This window comes from Osmerus eperlanus, chromosome 1 (genome assembly GCF_963692335.1).
Source record: "Osmerus eperlanus chromosome 1, fOsmEpe2.1, whole genome shotgun sequence".
NCBI classification, from domain to species: Eukaryota; Metazoa; Chordata; class Actinopteri; order Osmeriformes; family Osmeridae; genus Osmerus; species Osmerus eperlanus.
The window spans coordinates 19,016,578-19,030,978 of record NC_085018.1 but is presented as its reverse complement, the minus strand read 5'-3'; the positions used below and the strand labels follow the sequence as shown (position 1 = coordinate 19,030,978).

General features: G+C 39.6%; 3 protein-coding genes across 3 annotated transcripts; 1 reads left to right on the top strand and 2 right to left on the bottom strand.

The window, feature by feature from the left end:
* Nucleotides 1-587: 587 nt before the first annotated feature.
* On the top strand, nucleotides 588-3,323 carry LOC134024995 (coenzyme Q-binding protein COQ10 homolog A, mitochondrial-like). Its single transcript, XM_062467775.1, has 5 exons — nucleotides 588-1,136; nucleotides 1,475-1,621; nucleotides 1,869-2,061; nucleotides 2,197-2,298; nucleotides 2,472-3,323. Exons 1-5 carry the CDS (start codon nucleotides 994-996, stop codon nucleotides 2,616-2,618), a joined length of 732 nt encoding a protein of 243 aa, XP_062323759.1. The 5' UTR covers nucleotides 588-993; the 3' UTR covers nucleotides 2,619-3,323.
* LOC134024977 (citrate synthase, mitochondrial-like) lies at nucleotides 2,957-9,161 on the bottom strand. Its single transcript, XM_062467751.1, has 11 exons — nucleotides 8,974-9,161; nucleotides 8,131-8,178; nucleotides 7,887-7,994; nucleotides 7,697-7,762; nucleotides 7,388-7,519; nucleotides 6,994-7,182; nucleotides 6,691-6,890; nucleotides 6,461-6,590; nucleotides 5,057-5,158; nucleotides 4,731-4,940; nucleotides 2,957-4,455 (listed from the first exon to the last, which is right to left on the bottom strand). The coding sequence occupies exons 1-11, from the start codon at nucleotides 9,019-9,021 to the stop codon at nucleotides 4,285-4,287; spliced, it is 1,404 nt and encodes a 467-aa protein (XP_062323735.1). The 5' UTR covers nucleotides 9,022-9,161; the 3' UTR covers nucleotides 2,957-4,284.
* A 220-nt stretch (nucleotides 9,162-9,381) lies between these two features.
* cnpy2 (canopy FGF signaling regulator 2) lies at nucleotides 9,382-11,418 on the bottom strand. Its single transcript, XM_062467806.1, has 6 exons — nucleotides 11,269-11,418; nucleotides 10,927-11,029; nucleotides 10,676-10,791; nucleotides 10,347-10,544; nucleotides 10,166-10,262; nucleotides 9,382-9,960 (listed from the first exon to the last, which is right to left on the bottom strand). Exons 2-6 carry the CDS (start codon nucleotides 11,021-11,023, stop codon nucleotides 9,917-9,919), a joined length of 552 nt encoding a protein of 183 aa, XP_062323790.1. The 5' UTR covers nucleotides 11,024-11,029; nucleotides 11,269-11,418; the 3' UTR covers nucleotides 9,382-9,916.
* Nucleotides 11,419-14,401: the final 2,983 nt, after the last annotated feature.

Below are 14,401 nucleotides of genomic sequence, written 5' to 3'. Positions count from 1 at the left end.
CATAGAGCCCATTTCGGAAGCGAGTTGCCTACTATTTCAATTATTTGACCGACCAGACAGATGTAGAATGTATCTGCGAAATATAGTGTTCGCTGAGAAAGATATCAGCACAGACTACAGTAGTACGTTTAGGAACAAGCACAGCATTTTGTGCATTTACCGAAATTATGAATGAAAAGTCACGTGGCTAAACACTTGCGCAATACAGTGTGGGCGTGGTCAAGGTTGGACTTCCGAAGTCAAGTGAAGTGGTAGTGGTGGTCATAGATATATATAAAGGGTATTTATATATATATCTATGGCGGTGGTAGCCAGTTATTGATAAAAGCAACGGACGCCGGTTACGCGTCTTCACATATTTCGCTTGCATGGACTCAGACAACTGTATTTGAATATCAGAGAACGAAAAGCTATAGTTGAAATCTGAATGGGTGTCGGAATAAATAGTGTTAGCCATGCTGCTCCTATGACTAGACTAAGCTAGTAGGCTAGCTCTACTTGACTAGCTAGCTAATACAGTGCCAGTCGGTGTGTGTAGCTATCTGTCCTGAAGGTGGACCACTAGAACAGAGCCTGTTTCTATATTAGACATTCTCTGACTAGAATAGCTAGCCTAGCTACCCAAGCTAGTACTGCTAGTACTAGGATTATCAACAAACGTAGCACTACAACACATTGGATGATGGACGTAAATTACCGCCTCAATAAACTAATAAGCTGTTATTCACTATCAGCATTCAAAATAGGCTGTAACGCGTTAACTAGCTAACTGTTTATATTAGCTAGTATATTAGCTCTAGACTACATTATTTAGCTCTCTACATCAATGTGACCAATTTAGCAGCAGGAGCTAGCTAGCCAATATTGTTACACCACTACTAGTAATACAGTAGTATGCTATAGAGTAGCCACATTGGCAAATGTACAATGTCTGTGTGCACCTTTGCATTTGAAGTTCTTACTGCTAATAAGAGTAATCCATAAAATAATCAAATGGCTGGTTTGTCTTCCCGTCGATTGTCCATGGGTATTTGGACAGTAAGTGAACTGTTGGAAGTGGCCACTTTTGGCAACCGGTCAAGTATAGGTGTGGGATCAAGGGTACGAATCTCATTCGGAATGAGACAACAAAGCAGGTGAGTAAGGGGCGTGTGTGTTACATTTACATTTAGTCATTTAGCAGGCGCTCTTACCCAGAGTGACTTACAGTAAGTAAAGGGACATTGTCTCCGAGGCAAGTAGGGTGAAGTGCGTTGTACAAGGAGACGTCATTTGGCACAGCCGGGAATCGAACCAACAACCTTCTGATTAATAGCCCGACTCCCTAACCGCTCAGCCATCTGACCCGTGTTGCAGAATAAATTCAATATCAAATGCATAGTAAAAGCTATAAATCCCAGAGAAGTAACATTTACATGGAGAAGGAGAATACTTTACTAGTTGTCATTTATGTGGTTTCTTGTTTTCTCTGCAGATATGTGACATCATACGGTATCCTAATGACCCGGATTCCCAGAGTTCTCTATACTTTGGAGTGGAGGACACTTGCTAATACAAGAAGCAGAACTTTTATTAGTCTGACCAACAAAAGGAAACAGTACTCTGAACGGAGAATAATTGGGTATGTTGAGATTTTGGTATTGCAAAAGTCTTACGGACTCTCATAATAAACATTAAAAAAAAAACATTTTGTATTGCTCAATATGTTGAATGTATTAAACAATAGTATGCATTTTTTTTATTACTGGTAGTTATTTACTGTTTCTCAGTCAGTGTAGTCATTGTAATACTCAAGGCTGATATGCTGCTATAGATACAGTATCTACTACTAAGTGTTATTTTCCTTGTTTCTATTTTGTTTGGTACAGCTACTCAATGCAGGAGATGTACAATGTGGTAGCTAATGTGGATGAGTATAAGCACTTTGTGCCATGGTGTAAAAAATCGGAGACAATCATGAAGAGGACCAGTCATGCAAAAGCCCAGCTAGAAGTGGGTTTCCCCCCTATGGTTGAGAGATACACATCCATGATCACCACTGTGCACCCTCACCTTGTTAAGGTCTGTAAATCAAGCAAACACAATACTTTAGTATAATTATATTAGAATTATATTGGAGTTCAGCCACAGCTTCCCACCAGTACAATAACAAAAATATAATATTGTGTGATCTATTTTGATTGTGCTCACTTCTAGGCTATATGTACAGATGGCAAACTCTTCAACCACTTGGAGACTATATGGCGCTTCAGCCCGGGAATACCAGGGTATCCCAGATCCTGCACTGTTGACTTCTCTGTAAGTCACTCCTCATGACCTTCTCCATTTGTACTTTCCAAAACTATTTATTAAAATACAGTAGGCTATATGGAGAAATTAGTAAACGTTCAAATAATTTAAGCAAGATAAATGTATTTTAGAATCTCCTTATTCCCAATCTTAACATTTCTCCTCTGCTCTTTGTGTTGTAGATCTCCTTTGAGTTTCGCTCGTTGCTTCACTCCCAGCTAGCTTCAGTGTTCTTTGATGAAGTTGTCAAGAAAATGGTGGCAGCCTTTGAGCAGCGAGCTGGCACAAAGTTTGGTCCAGAGACAAAAATGCCAAGAGAACTCATGTAACATGAGGTGCTGTTACTGTGACCTGGAGATGTCTGGGATCCTACACATAGCTCACAAGCCAAATACATATTTTTCAGTTGTAAGGATTAGGGTTGCAAAATTTCAGGAATTTTCAAAGTTGGAAATTTTCCAGTATATCTAGTATTCTCTTTCACTAATATCTAGAAACTCAAGACACTGTGGTCTCAAGAGAATAATTGTGATTGACTTTTTCAGATTTATACATCAAAAATAACATGTTTGCCACGCCATTGTTTTAGGCATTCAATGATTGTCATGGAATTGTCAAGAGAATACAAGTACATTCCAGACACTGCACAGAGTAAGTTAATAAAAAAAATATTTCACTTATTTTTTATTTTCCTTTGTTCACTGTACACACCTTAAGTTTAGATCTTTCATCAATTTTACAATGATCTGACAGAAGACCGAATTCTACAGAACCAGAGAAACCTGAGGTATGTTAGAACACGATCAAATTAAGGAAAGTTAAACATCTGAACTACATATGTAATCCTACAAAGGGGCAAAATATTTTTTATACATGTTGAAGATCAACAAAATGAAAGACAAGTGTGGTTGCCTTTTTAAAATGTGAATAAAACAATTTGGGGAAGAAGTGTGGTGCCCAGCTGGAGTGTATAGGATAAGGTCTGCAGTCTCTGTATTGAAACAGTATTACAAATACATGAGGCTTTGCACTCCCCTTGACATGAGAACAACCTTAAAACTATGTCCCAAAGTTGAGGAACTCATCCAAGCAATACACAATCTGTATTTGGTATTCTGAATAAAAGTACTGTAATGGATATTAATATTTGGGCAATTAGACTAACTTCCTTAACACTGACCAAGCATAATTTTGGTGCTGTAAAGTAATTAACATTTCCTAGCTCCAACATGACATTCTTTTTAATAAAGAATACATCGTACACCTTCTTACCATTGTTGGGTGTGGTTGCTTCCTATAAATTATTTTGAATTACGCTTTTAAACCCAAAATACACAGAAAGAGGCCAGGAAGAGTTTACATGTAAGAAAAATATTGACGTGGAACCCTGTTGATAATCATGGAAATTGACTACTCTCCATCGATTTAGCCATTGCAAAGGCATTGTACGCAAGCCATCTGTAGATTGAACATGAGTATTCCAAGGTGCTGTTGGTTGGCGACTACCCAGCCTACGTGGTAAAATACACATTTTACTGACAAAGGTGTAACATTATTTATGAGGAGCCGTGCTCTGTGGAACATACAGATCCTGGTCATTGCATACTGTACATTTTACCTAAAAAGGCCTGATAAGTGGTTATCTTACAAAAGGACCTTTCCTGCCATGGAGTGTTGTCTCTTTTTTGTGTCAAAGGTTTTTTTCTGGCATACAGAGAGCCTCAGCTTAAACAATTAATAATTTAACTTGATATTAGGCTTTCTTTACAAGAACAGAGTCCAATTCACTATCTCAAGACAGAACAGCCATGGCCCAGTCTCACAGAAAGATAAATATATCACCCTAGTGTCGCAGACTATGGATCAACTAAATCCAGCAAAGGCCCTTCTTAATCTTTATATTCATAAGTTTACTACAACTTCACAACTCTCCCCCCATATTCATATTCCTCCCCCCCTTTGTTCTTCCTTCTCCTTTTTTGCTGATCCTCCATCTTAGCCAGACTTTGCCCCCACCAGGGTCATGAGTCCCTCTGTACTCATGGACTTGGGGCGCTCCAGAGGGAAGCCCAGGGCCCGGCTCCATACTAGTTGGGCCAGCACACCCAGGGCTCTGGACACTCCAAACAGCACAGTGTAGTAGTTCATCTCTGTCATGCCATAGTACTACAAAAACAGAGAAAATGTGTGGGTGGAAAATAAGTGGGGTGATTCATTGGTTGTAACAAGACTAGAACTATATTAGCAATTATTGCAATATGCTACATAAAAGGTTGATTTGGTTCATTCCAAAGACTTTTCACTCTTAACAAATCAGCAAAAACTAGCAATTAAGACAATATAATCTTGCTTTTATAAAAACCCTTAATCATCCTGGTCTTCGAGTATCCTAGTCTGTTGTCAGTTCCCTAAATGGCTTCCTCCTGCAACCTCTGACTCACCTGTAGCAGCACTCCACTGTGGGCATCTACGTTGGGCCAGGGGTTCTTAGCCTTGCCCTGTTCCAACAGGACATTAGGGACAATCTTGTAGAGTTGAGCCACCAGTTTGAACATGGGGTCATCAGGCAAGTGCTTGAGAGCAAATTCACGCTGGCAGGTGTACCGTGGGTCTGTTTTCCTCAGGACGGCATGGCCATAACCAGGTACGACCTACAGAGTCACAAAAGCTGTTAAAATAGCTTCTTTTAATAAAAAAAAGCTGTGCTAAAATATTAACGTCATCATGCAACCAAGATATGATAACACAATGACTCAATCCCACTCACCCTTCCAGACTTGAGTGTGTTCCATATGTAGTCTCTCATCTTCTCATCAGACACCTCTCCTCCCATCTCCTTCTGCAAGGCAGTAAGCCAGACCAGTACCTCCTACAGGGATCAAAGTAATGCACAGCTTCTAATTACAACCCAGCCACCTCTGTTATTTTAGTAAATCAATCCCAACAATGGCCCATTACATTAAGAGATTAGAGTAACATGAGTATAAGGCCCAGCATTAAAGGTGACATGACATGAAAACTTCACTTTAGGAGGTTATTTAACATTAATATGAGGTCCCCCAGTGGCTAGAATTTTCGATCGGTGTAAACCAAGCCCTGGGTGTTCTTCTCCGCCTTTCAGAAAATGAAAGCTCAATTTCTCTGTTTGAAACTCTCCTCTTTGTGACGTCACAAGGAGGAAGGCTACCTCCCCTCTCTCTGCTTTGCCCACCCAGAGAATCTGGCCCGCCCATAAGAAACTGAGCTACGACCGTGCAAGTGTTTTTATCCTCGAGAGACATCATGGCTCGCAAACGAACGAAGCATTACATTTGCTCAGTTTGGATGTACAAAGGAAAACAAAAATCTTTTTACAGTTCCTTCATCCGAGCCTCTGAAGACCCAGTATCTTAACTTTATTTTCTCTGGAAATGCGCCTACACAACTTCTGTTGTAGGCGCATTTGTTTTGCATGTCTGCGCCAAACACTTAAGCCACGACTGTTTCCTCAACTTGACCTAATACAAAACTGGCCTTGCTGAAATTAAATTCTGGATCAGTACTAACTCTCCTTCGTCCAGCTACTAACCTCGGACAAGTAAGTTAACTAATGCTATATCATTTTGTAGCTTTACTGTATATGGTTACCTAGCTTGCTACCCTCAGAATGTGGCTGTAACATTAGCTCTGCAGCTAACAGCTGAGTTACTGTCGCTAATGGAAAGGTAGATAGCATCAAGTATGTGTGTGAATACACATGCTGTAACGTGAGTGTTGTACACTTTGTTATTTGGATAACCGTCCTGCTGTTATGGCGCGCGCGATATCCGCCTTTCCCCTCATTGAAATTACTGAGTGTGTACCTGTGCAAACCAGGGTTATCAGAGGAGAATGGGCAAATTCGAGGCATCTTACAGCAACGGGGCTACAGCCATTGCGATACATCCATTGTAAACATTAGCGCATGGTGCCGCCCCTCCGCTCCTCATTAGCATTTAAAGCTACAGACACCAAAACAGCGCGTTCTGAGGAAAGCTCCTTGTGGGACTGCTAGTAGTGGCTGTAATTCCGCACCAAGGCTGAATTTCGGGAAAGAGACTTCTGATACAGTATTAGGGGACCACTAAGGCCTATATAAAAGCATCCAAAAACAGCATGTCATGTCTCCTTTAACAAAAACACTCATACACACCTGATTGGCCAATCCGTGAAGAGGTCCAGCTAGTCCATTCATGGCTGCGCTGAAGGACAGGTAGGGGTCTGATAGGGCACTGCCCACTAAGTGACTGGTGTGAGCACTCACATTACCACCTTCATGGTCACTATGACAGCACATAATAATAGAATCAGTTATTTAGCCAAAAAACTCATTTATGATTTGAGGGTTCTCTCCATAAAGAAAAGAAAACAATATGCCCTTACCTGTGGATGGTGAGATACAGACGCATAAGCTCAATGAATTGGGCGTCATTGTATCCAAGCATGTTTGTGAAGTTGTGGGACCAGTCTAGACTTGAGTCGATGGCACCGATGCTGCTACCCTCACGATAAAGATTGCGATAGATCTTGGCTGCAACGCAGGGCAGCTTAGCAATCAAATCCATGGAGTCTTCATAAGCAAACTGAAAGAAAAATTTGTTTTTACTGAATTAACCGTTAATACAGGAGGATCAGATCAGCCTATGCAGTCACCAGGTACACGTTGGCAGTTTCCCCTCAGCCTACCTCCCAGTACTTGGCCTTGTTGACTCCCTCAGAGTAAGCACGGGCAAAGGTGCTCTCGCTATTCAAAGCAGTGATGGCTGCACTAAACTGAGACATGGGGTGCAGGTTGGTGGGGAAGTTGTCCAGCATGGTGACCACATGGGAGGGAAGTGCTGCACGCTTGGCCCACTCTGACGACAGCCAGTTCACCTAAGATTACACACACTGTATGGTTAGACTGAATCTTGTGCTACAGTTATTTGAAAGGTTTTGAGATTTTTATCATGTCAGCGATTTTTACAGATCATATCTAATCATACAAAATGTATCTATCTTTGGACACCATGGAAGTCAATGTTTTATATCAACAATCAAGCCAGAACATTCTCCACACTCTCCTAATTTAAGTCCTTACCTGATCATCTGTGGGCACCTGGCCTGTCACCAGCAGCCAGAAAAGGCCCTCAGGCAGGGGCTCCTGACCACCTGGAGCCTTGGGCAACAGCTGCTGGCACTCTGGAATGCTGTAACCACGGAACCGAATTCCCTACAACAAGATTGCACGGTATGCATTTCACCCACTGCAAATCCAGATAATACAATATCAAAAGGGCTGAGATTGTCTAGTAACTGTTCAGGATGAAATCAAAGTCACTAAATCCTAAATAAAAAAGCATGGACGTGAACCCGTAAAAAAAATTAAATAATCTTCATTCAGCCTCACCTCATCAGGATCAAGCACAGAGGTTTCATATACCAGCCCCTTCATTCCTCTCATTCCACCATAGACCTGTGAACATGCATACAATTTAACACATTTTCATATATTCTAAAAAAACTCATATAAAGTGAAGATATTAGCTAGAGTATGTTACGGTATATGTATGGTAGAGTCCATGAAGAAATGTACATACCATATCCACATTAATCTGACCAATGTTGGTCTTGCCATACTGCTGTCTAAAACTTTTGATCCTGCTCTGTTCTTTAGGTATAAGGTCTGATAGCACATCTTTTAGGTTCTGAAAAGAAGTAGCAAAACTTAACCAAGAGTTACCACATAACCAATACTATTAGATAATGACACAACTTCCCAAAATGTCTAAATCCAATTTCAATTGGATTTAGAAAAGTTCAAAAGTTAATGGTACTACTTACAGAAGATGTAGTAGCATTTCTGGAGGCCACAGAAATACATGCAGCACTCTGCAAAGAATATGCAGGCTAATATTAGGAGAAGCAATCATTCAAACAAGGTTAAGAGGCTACACATTGGGCCTACACTATAGACTGAGACAACAGCAAAAATGGACCAAATGAACCTTTTCAACCTTGAGAATTGTGTGCAACTGACAAACTCTTCTAGTGCTGCCCAAGTGTTGTCAGACAAAATGTTTCTTTAAAGTTTAAATAATGTGTAATAAATTAGAGCACTTAGTGCATGCACGATTAGCTTTATTCGTCCCATTTTAAACCCAGTAATTTTTCCTAGCTGGTGAGATTTCTAGCTAGCCAGTAAGCTTGACTATATTGTCTACACTGATGTGATTTTAGGAGCTAGTTTGCTTCCTAGCTCGTAGTAGCTCTATAACGTCTGAACTCTATTGAAACACATGCCATGGACGCGCCGTACTGGTAGCTTGCTAGCAATGCTAGCTATCCAATTAGCAAATGCACCAAACTAGCCAACTTCTTGACAAAAAGCTAGTAAACATTACGTTGTTAGCTAGATATCACTATTTATTTACAGCATGCTGATACCTTGCTAACGCCTAATGTCCCAATTTGACGGCCCTGCCATTACATTGTCTCTACATAGCTGTTTTAACTACTTTACAAGCGTGTTATTCATAATGCTATCTGGTTCGCTAGCTTCATTGTCATGAACAGCGAATGCTACTTTACAGCTACCTAGCTAGCCTAGTCCATAGTCGGTTTGCCGAAATTGCGCTAGCCAGCAGCTAGCTATAGCTGGGATAATCATGCGTATCATCTGCTTACCTTATTCAGAAGCCTTGGGGCAAATCTGCAGGCAGTCAGTAGTGACATATTAGAGACAAGGGATTTGTCACGACAGATAAATATTAACCTACAGTACTGATGTATTTCCCCCAGTACTTCTTTGAAGGTGCCCCTCCTGATTTTGGTGGTCTGGGTGAAGGTTGAGAGAGGAACGGGCCTGAAAATGGGATTGGCTGAGAAGAAGCATGGTTTAGGTGACGTAGATCGTCAGTGATAATCTGAGAACAGATACATGTGCCTGAATACATAGTCTCACTCATGGATGTTTTATAATGATCAAATTGAAAGTTTGTAGTACATTTATTGCTATTTTGCTAGTTAATGTGAATGGCCAGAAATAATAAGTGCATCCATCAGGAAAAATAACAGCCATTTAAAATACTGAAATCAAATTGATGTTGAGATATATTTCCATAAAAAAAGAGGCAAGAACATACAAAATGAGACAAACCACCAACATTAATCAATTTTGGGGATATGTAGTGAAAAAACAGAATTCCCCATTAATTGTTCAAGTTATTCTTGTGGAACACAAGTAAATTGAATCTTGAAGTCAATCAAATTACATTTATGCACCTTTTTACATATATTTGCTTAAAGAATCAATCTAATTACAATGACTCTCATATGAAATTATGTAGCTTCAGTTACTTCAAATAGCATGGTTCGATAAACAACCAATTGACGTACAAGATTGGTTTGCTCATGTTAAATGTCAAAATATCAAAGATGTCCTTATAACGCTGAGAGGTAGTAAATACCCTTAGCTTGTACCTAATTAATGGAGCTGATATTACAATCCAAACTTTTATGTTCTTTTTACAAAGATATGCATCTGGAGGATGGGCAATGTCCAGGGATGGTCTAAGCCCGTACTGCCAGAGGGGTTAGTGCCCCCCTTAGAAGGTAGATCTGTGTTGGGTCAGAGCTCATCATGATGCATTTTCAGGGCATGATCACAGAGATCTGCAAAGAAAATCATACAGCAAATAAAACCTCATACTGTTACACCCAGTCCAGACTCCACATTAAACATGTTGGTTTTTTTGTTCAGTGCTACTCTACTTCTTCCATTTCACATTTTGCTTTTGATTACCTTCGTTGTTATTCTAAGTAAATAGTTAAATGCATACAAGTCCATTTCATAAAAGAATACAATAAGAGAGCATACCTGTTCTCTTGCTGCAGAGTTTGTCTTTAACATTATCCGATTGATGGGCAAAGAATTCAATAATCTCGTCTTCATGTTGTTCAACAATTGTCTCACACTGAAGGGTAGATTAAATAAAATGAATATGGATGCACTTAAAAATGCAATTCGATATTGAGATCAGAAACCGACTACTACTCACAGCATATTTCAGACTGGAGCTAACTCTTGAATCCAGTTTGGCCTCTGAGAGGTCCATGGCTTTTCCATCTCGAGATGTGACCCTCTCATAGGTCTTCCTGCTTGTGGTAGGATCCACACGTTCCCCATAGTCCTTCATCCTCTCACACACCTCCTCCATCAACTCCAGGAGGTTACCCTCAGAGCGGGCGAGAGGCACCTGCAAACAAAAAAGACAGGGATGCAGAAGAACTAGGGACAGCAATTTATTACAATTAGGATTGTAATCAAACTACTTTTGTACTTGTACCAAAGGTTGTATCTGTTGTACCAAGGTAGTCTTGTCCTTACCTCTCTAATAGATTGGCTGCCATCTGGGTTGATTCTAAAGGATCCTGTCTGGATAATTTTCTTGGGATCAACTTGGGATATTGCCCATTCCATTTCATCCACTAATGCCCTGCAAGCTGATTGTCAATATTTACATTGTTTAAAAGAATGGTTGTTTAAAGCCATAGTCTCATGAATGGGTTAAAAAAAAAAAAGATAAAAGAAGCCAAGATATTGTACGGCTCTGAAAATACCGTAGCCTCGAAACCTACCACCACATCTGATATCCTGCCCTTGCCTGGCTGTATGGATGTGGTTGGCCAGGAGAAGAAGCATCACACATAGGACGATCAACTGTGGGCCCCTCATCTTTATCTGAATCAAAATGTTGAGTGACATCTTCATAAAATTGGAAGACATGATTGAGACTGTGATCCACACAAGTTAACGCTAAGTGCCAGTCGAAACCTTTAAACACAGTTCACCAAGCAGTAGCCTAGATAGCCTTTCCGAATTTAATGAATGGGAAAAGCAAAACACAACACTTCTAGCCCAACATTTTATCAAATATGCATTTTAACCATGGTATAATAAACTTCAAAGTTTGAAGTTACCTGTTTATTGCAGATTTTAGCCACCGCTACAAAGATGTGGCTGTTCCACGCTGTTCCATCTTATTCGGTAAAATGTGGTGACGTAGGCAATAGGACGCCACTGGTAGGTGCCTGTCAACATGCCAGAACCAAAATAATTTGGACCCTATACTCTTACGGAAAGCAAAGAGTATAGAAGCTACAATGCCGATTCCAAACAACATACAGAGATATCCACCTTATTTTGACATAAGTACTTTTGTGACATGCTGTGAGCAGCAGTGGTACAGGTGTACGTACGCATGGTAACCAACAGGGGCGGTAGCACACTAATTCTGTGAAGCGTGTCATTGGCCCCTGAACTCCCTGACACAATTCGAGACATATCGAATTGTACTGACACAGATGCTTTATTAATCACTGAGAACAAAAGTAAGTGCATTATACACCTGCACATGACACTAATTAAATAATTAAATAATATATATATATTTGTATTATGGTCTAACATCTCTTAGAGAAAAATCAAACATGCTCTTTCATAATACTTTAACCATATTATTTTACTCACGTGATTAAAGTTGTAAGCCAGAAAAATATACTTTTGATCGGATGACACCTGAAACTTTGTGTCCTTCAGGTTCTTTAAAAAAAATGGAAATGCATGAGGAAAAAGTCGAAGTGATCATTATAAAAATACAATGTGACACCTGGAGGCCTCCATATGTATGATAAAGTGCATCCCCCAACCACCCAACCAAGACAATCAGTCAATCAATCAGATCCCCAGCTATGTGACGATTGATCATAGATTGTGTTGGGATAGACATGTTCAAAAACTTGTAACTAAAATGGGCAACACTTTGTCTGTTATTAAAAGGTGTGCAAAACACTTTACACCACAGACCGTCAAACAAGTAATTCATCCTTTGTTTTTTTCACACCTTGATTATTGTTCTGTTGTTTGGTCCAGCACCTCAACAATTAATATAAGAAAACTACAAGTGATGCAGAATAAAGCGGCACGTGTAGCTCTCATGTGGGTTTAGATCAAATGTGGATAAAATGCATGAAAGCCTCTCATGGTTTACAGTTAAAAACAGATTTTGGTATTCACCAATGTTTTTTTTACACAATGTTATAACAAACAAAACACCTTTTACTGTATATTCAAAATGATCATTTAGTAATGATATACATCATTATCCAACAAGGCATGCAGTAGGAGGTAGTTTTATTTGACCTAAAGTGAGCACCAAATCAATTCAACGTTCAGTCAGGTATAGAGCAATGTGTGAATGGAACTCTCTTCCAAATACCATCAAACAGCAAAACACTCAGTACGGTTTTAAAAAATCACTTAAAAACTATTACCTTCAAAGACATTTCAATATTTAAGATCAATTTAGAGAGATTCAGTCATATGGCTTTCGTTATATCTTATTTAAAAATTAAATAAAAACAATAAAAATTGGGGTAGCGTAATCTTGTCAATTTTTTCAATGTTATTATTATTTTTTGTATTTTTTCTTTTTATGTGTGATTAATTGTGTTAATTGTCAAATATGATTTGTAATCTGAATAATGTCGTGTGTATGGTGTGAAATGTGATGTCGAAAATTGTATTGTCACATGATAGATTGTAGGACCCCAGGAAGAATAGCTTTCAGCTTATGCTGAAGCTAATGGGGATCCAAATAAAAACAAACAAATGTGTGTGGCAGCTCCTCACCAGGATGCTGCCGTCCAGCAGAACCGAGGTGATGTTCTCACTCAGGCTGTTTGAGGACGGGGCACTGCCTGGTGTGAAAGGCCACCTCATCAACTGGAGGAGACACACAAATACCAAGGCCATGAACTTTAAACTCTTCTTTTTCAAGATCCTCAAGAGTTAGCTGAGATTGTCTCAAAAGAAGAGCCTCATCTGCAACAGACAGTTACATGAAGAGGACTTTCATTTACAGCACGACTTTGTGAGTTGAAAATGTCTGATAGATTTAGTTTGATTACATTAGTACATTTGCAAATAAGTATTCTGATACAGACTTTATGGCCCTCGATCAACTGCAGTTACAATTTGAGGCTCCAGTAAATGGAATGCATGTCAATTAATGCAATTTAACTGCTTCACTGAATAACCCTGAAACACAGTGGAGATACATTTCCTGCTAATTGTGTCTTAGATAATGACAGCCAGGGCAAATCAGGCGGCTATGTGTAACCCATTACATTGAGAAGATTGACACTTCAGCCTCATTAAGGAAGACCCTGTGCTGTACAGATTAGGGTGACATAGTGTAGAATGAAGAGAGACATGATCATTCCACATCACAAATAAATGACTCACAGTAGCAAGTTGAAGCATTTTAGAGGTAAACTTTTAAAGAATGGAAAAATAAATGGACACCAGAAATGTGTATTTAAGGTCACCTGTGAATGATGCTGTATATCAGGAGAAAATGGAACTTCACATCCAACACATAAACACAAAGACGTGTCAGCAGTGTTTGTATACAGACTGAATGGCATTCATGAAATTACATAAAATGTCACAAATTATTGACTTAACTTCAAAGTCTCACACATTATTTACTTGTGTATATATATAATGTAACATGTCTTAAGGGAGTCAGATGGCTGAGCGGTGAGGGAGTCGGGCTAGTAATCTGAAGGTTGCCAGTTCAATTCCCCACTGTGCAAAAATGACATTGTGTCCTTGGGCAAGGCACTTCACCCTACTTGCTTCGGGGGGAATGTCCCTGTACTTACTGTAAGTCGCTCTGGATAAGAGCGTCTGCTAAATGACTAAATGTTATATAGACTATATTGCAACAGATTATTTAAACACATGCATATACAAACCCATGCATTATTTTACCAAGTCTGAGGCCATGTTCTGCTGAGTTGTAGCGATCATCTTTGCCGCGTTTAGCTATTCCAACTTTTAAACAATGCTCCTTATCTCAATTACAATTATAGCAATTATTACAAAGGTGTTTAATGAGTCCTATCTTTCTCTGTCTCTCTCACTCTCTCCACTGTCTCTCTCTCTCACTGTCTCTTTGTTTCTCTGTTCTCTCTCTCTCTCTTACGTTCACAGTGTATTATATCACCAGCAGAGTGCAGTATGTGGATTGCGGCTGCAGTTTACTGT

Excerpts from the sequence above, each read along its gene's own strand:
- LOC134024995 (XM_062467775.1), top strand. The coding sequence starts at position 994 with ATGGCTGGTTTGTCTTCCCGTCGATTGTCCATGGGTATTTGGACAGTA. Across the intron at positions 1,137-1,474 it reads GGAATGAGACAACAAAGCAG|ATATGTGACATCATACGGTA; the intron begins GTGAGTAAGGGG and ends TTTTCTCTGCAG. Across the intron at positions 2,062-2,196 it reads TGCACCCTCACCTTGTTAAG|GCTATATGTACAGATGGCAA; the intron begins GTCTGTAAATCA and ends GCTCACTTCTAG.
- LOC134024977 (XM_062467751.1), bottom strand. The coding sequence starts at position 9,021 with ATGTCACTACTGACTGCCTGCAGATTTGCCCCAAGGCTTCTGAATAAG. Across the intron at positions 7,520-7,696 it reads CTGTGCTTGATCCTGATGAG|GGAATTCGGTTCCGTGGTTA; the intron begins GTGAGGCTGAAT and ends ATCTTGTTGTAG. Across the intron at positions 6,591-6,690 it reads CTGTATCTCACCATCCACAG|TGACCATGAAGGTGGTAATG; the intron begins GTAAGGGCATAT and ends GTGCTGTCATAG.
- cnpy2 (XM_062467806.1), bottom strand. The coding sequence starts at position 11,023 with ATGAGGGGCCCACAGTTGATCGTCCTATGTGTGATGCTTCTTCTCCTG. Across the intron at positions 10,792-10,926 it reads GCAGGATATCAGATGTGGTG|CTTGCAGGGCATTAGTGGAT; the intron begins GTAGGTTTCGAG and ends ATTGACAATCAG. Across the intron at positions 10,545-10,675 it reads GCAGCCAATCTATTAGAGAG|GTGCCTCTCGCCCGCTCTGA; the intron begins GTAAGGACAAGA and ends TTTTGTTTGCAG.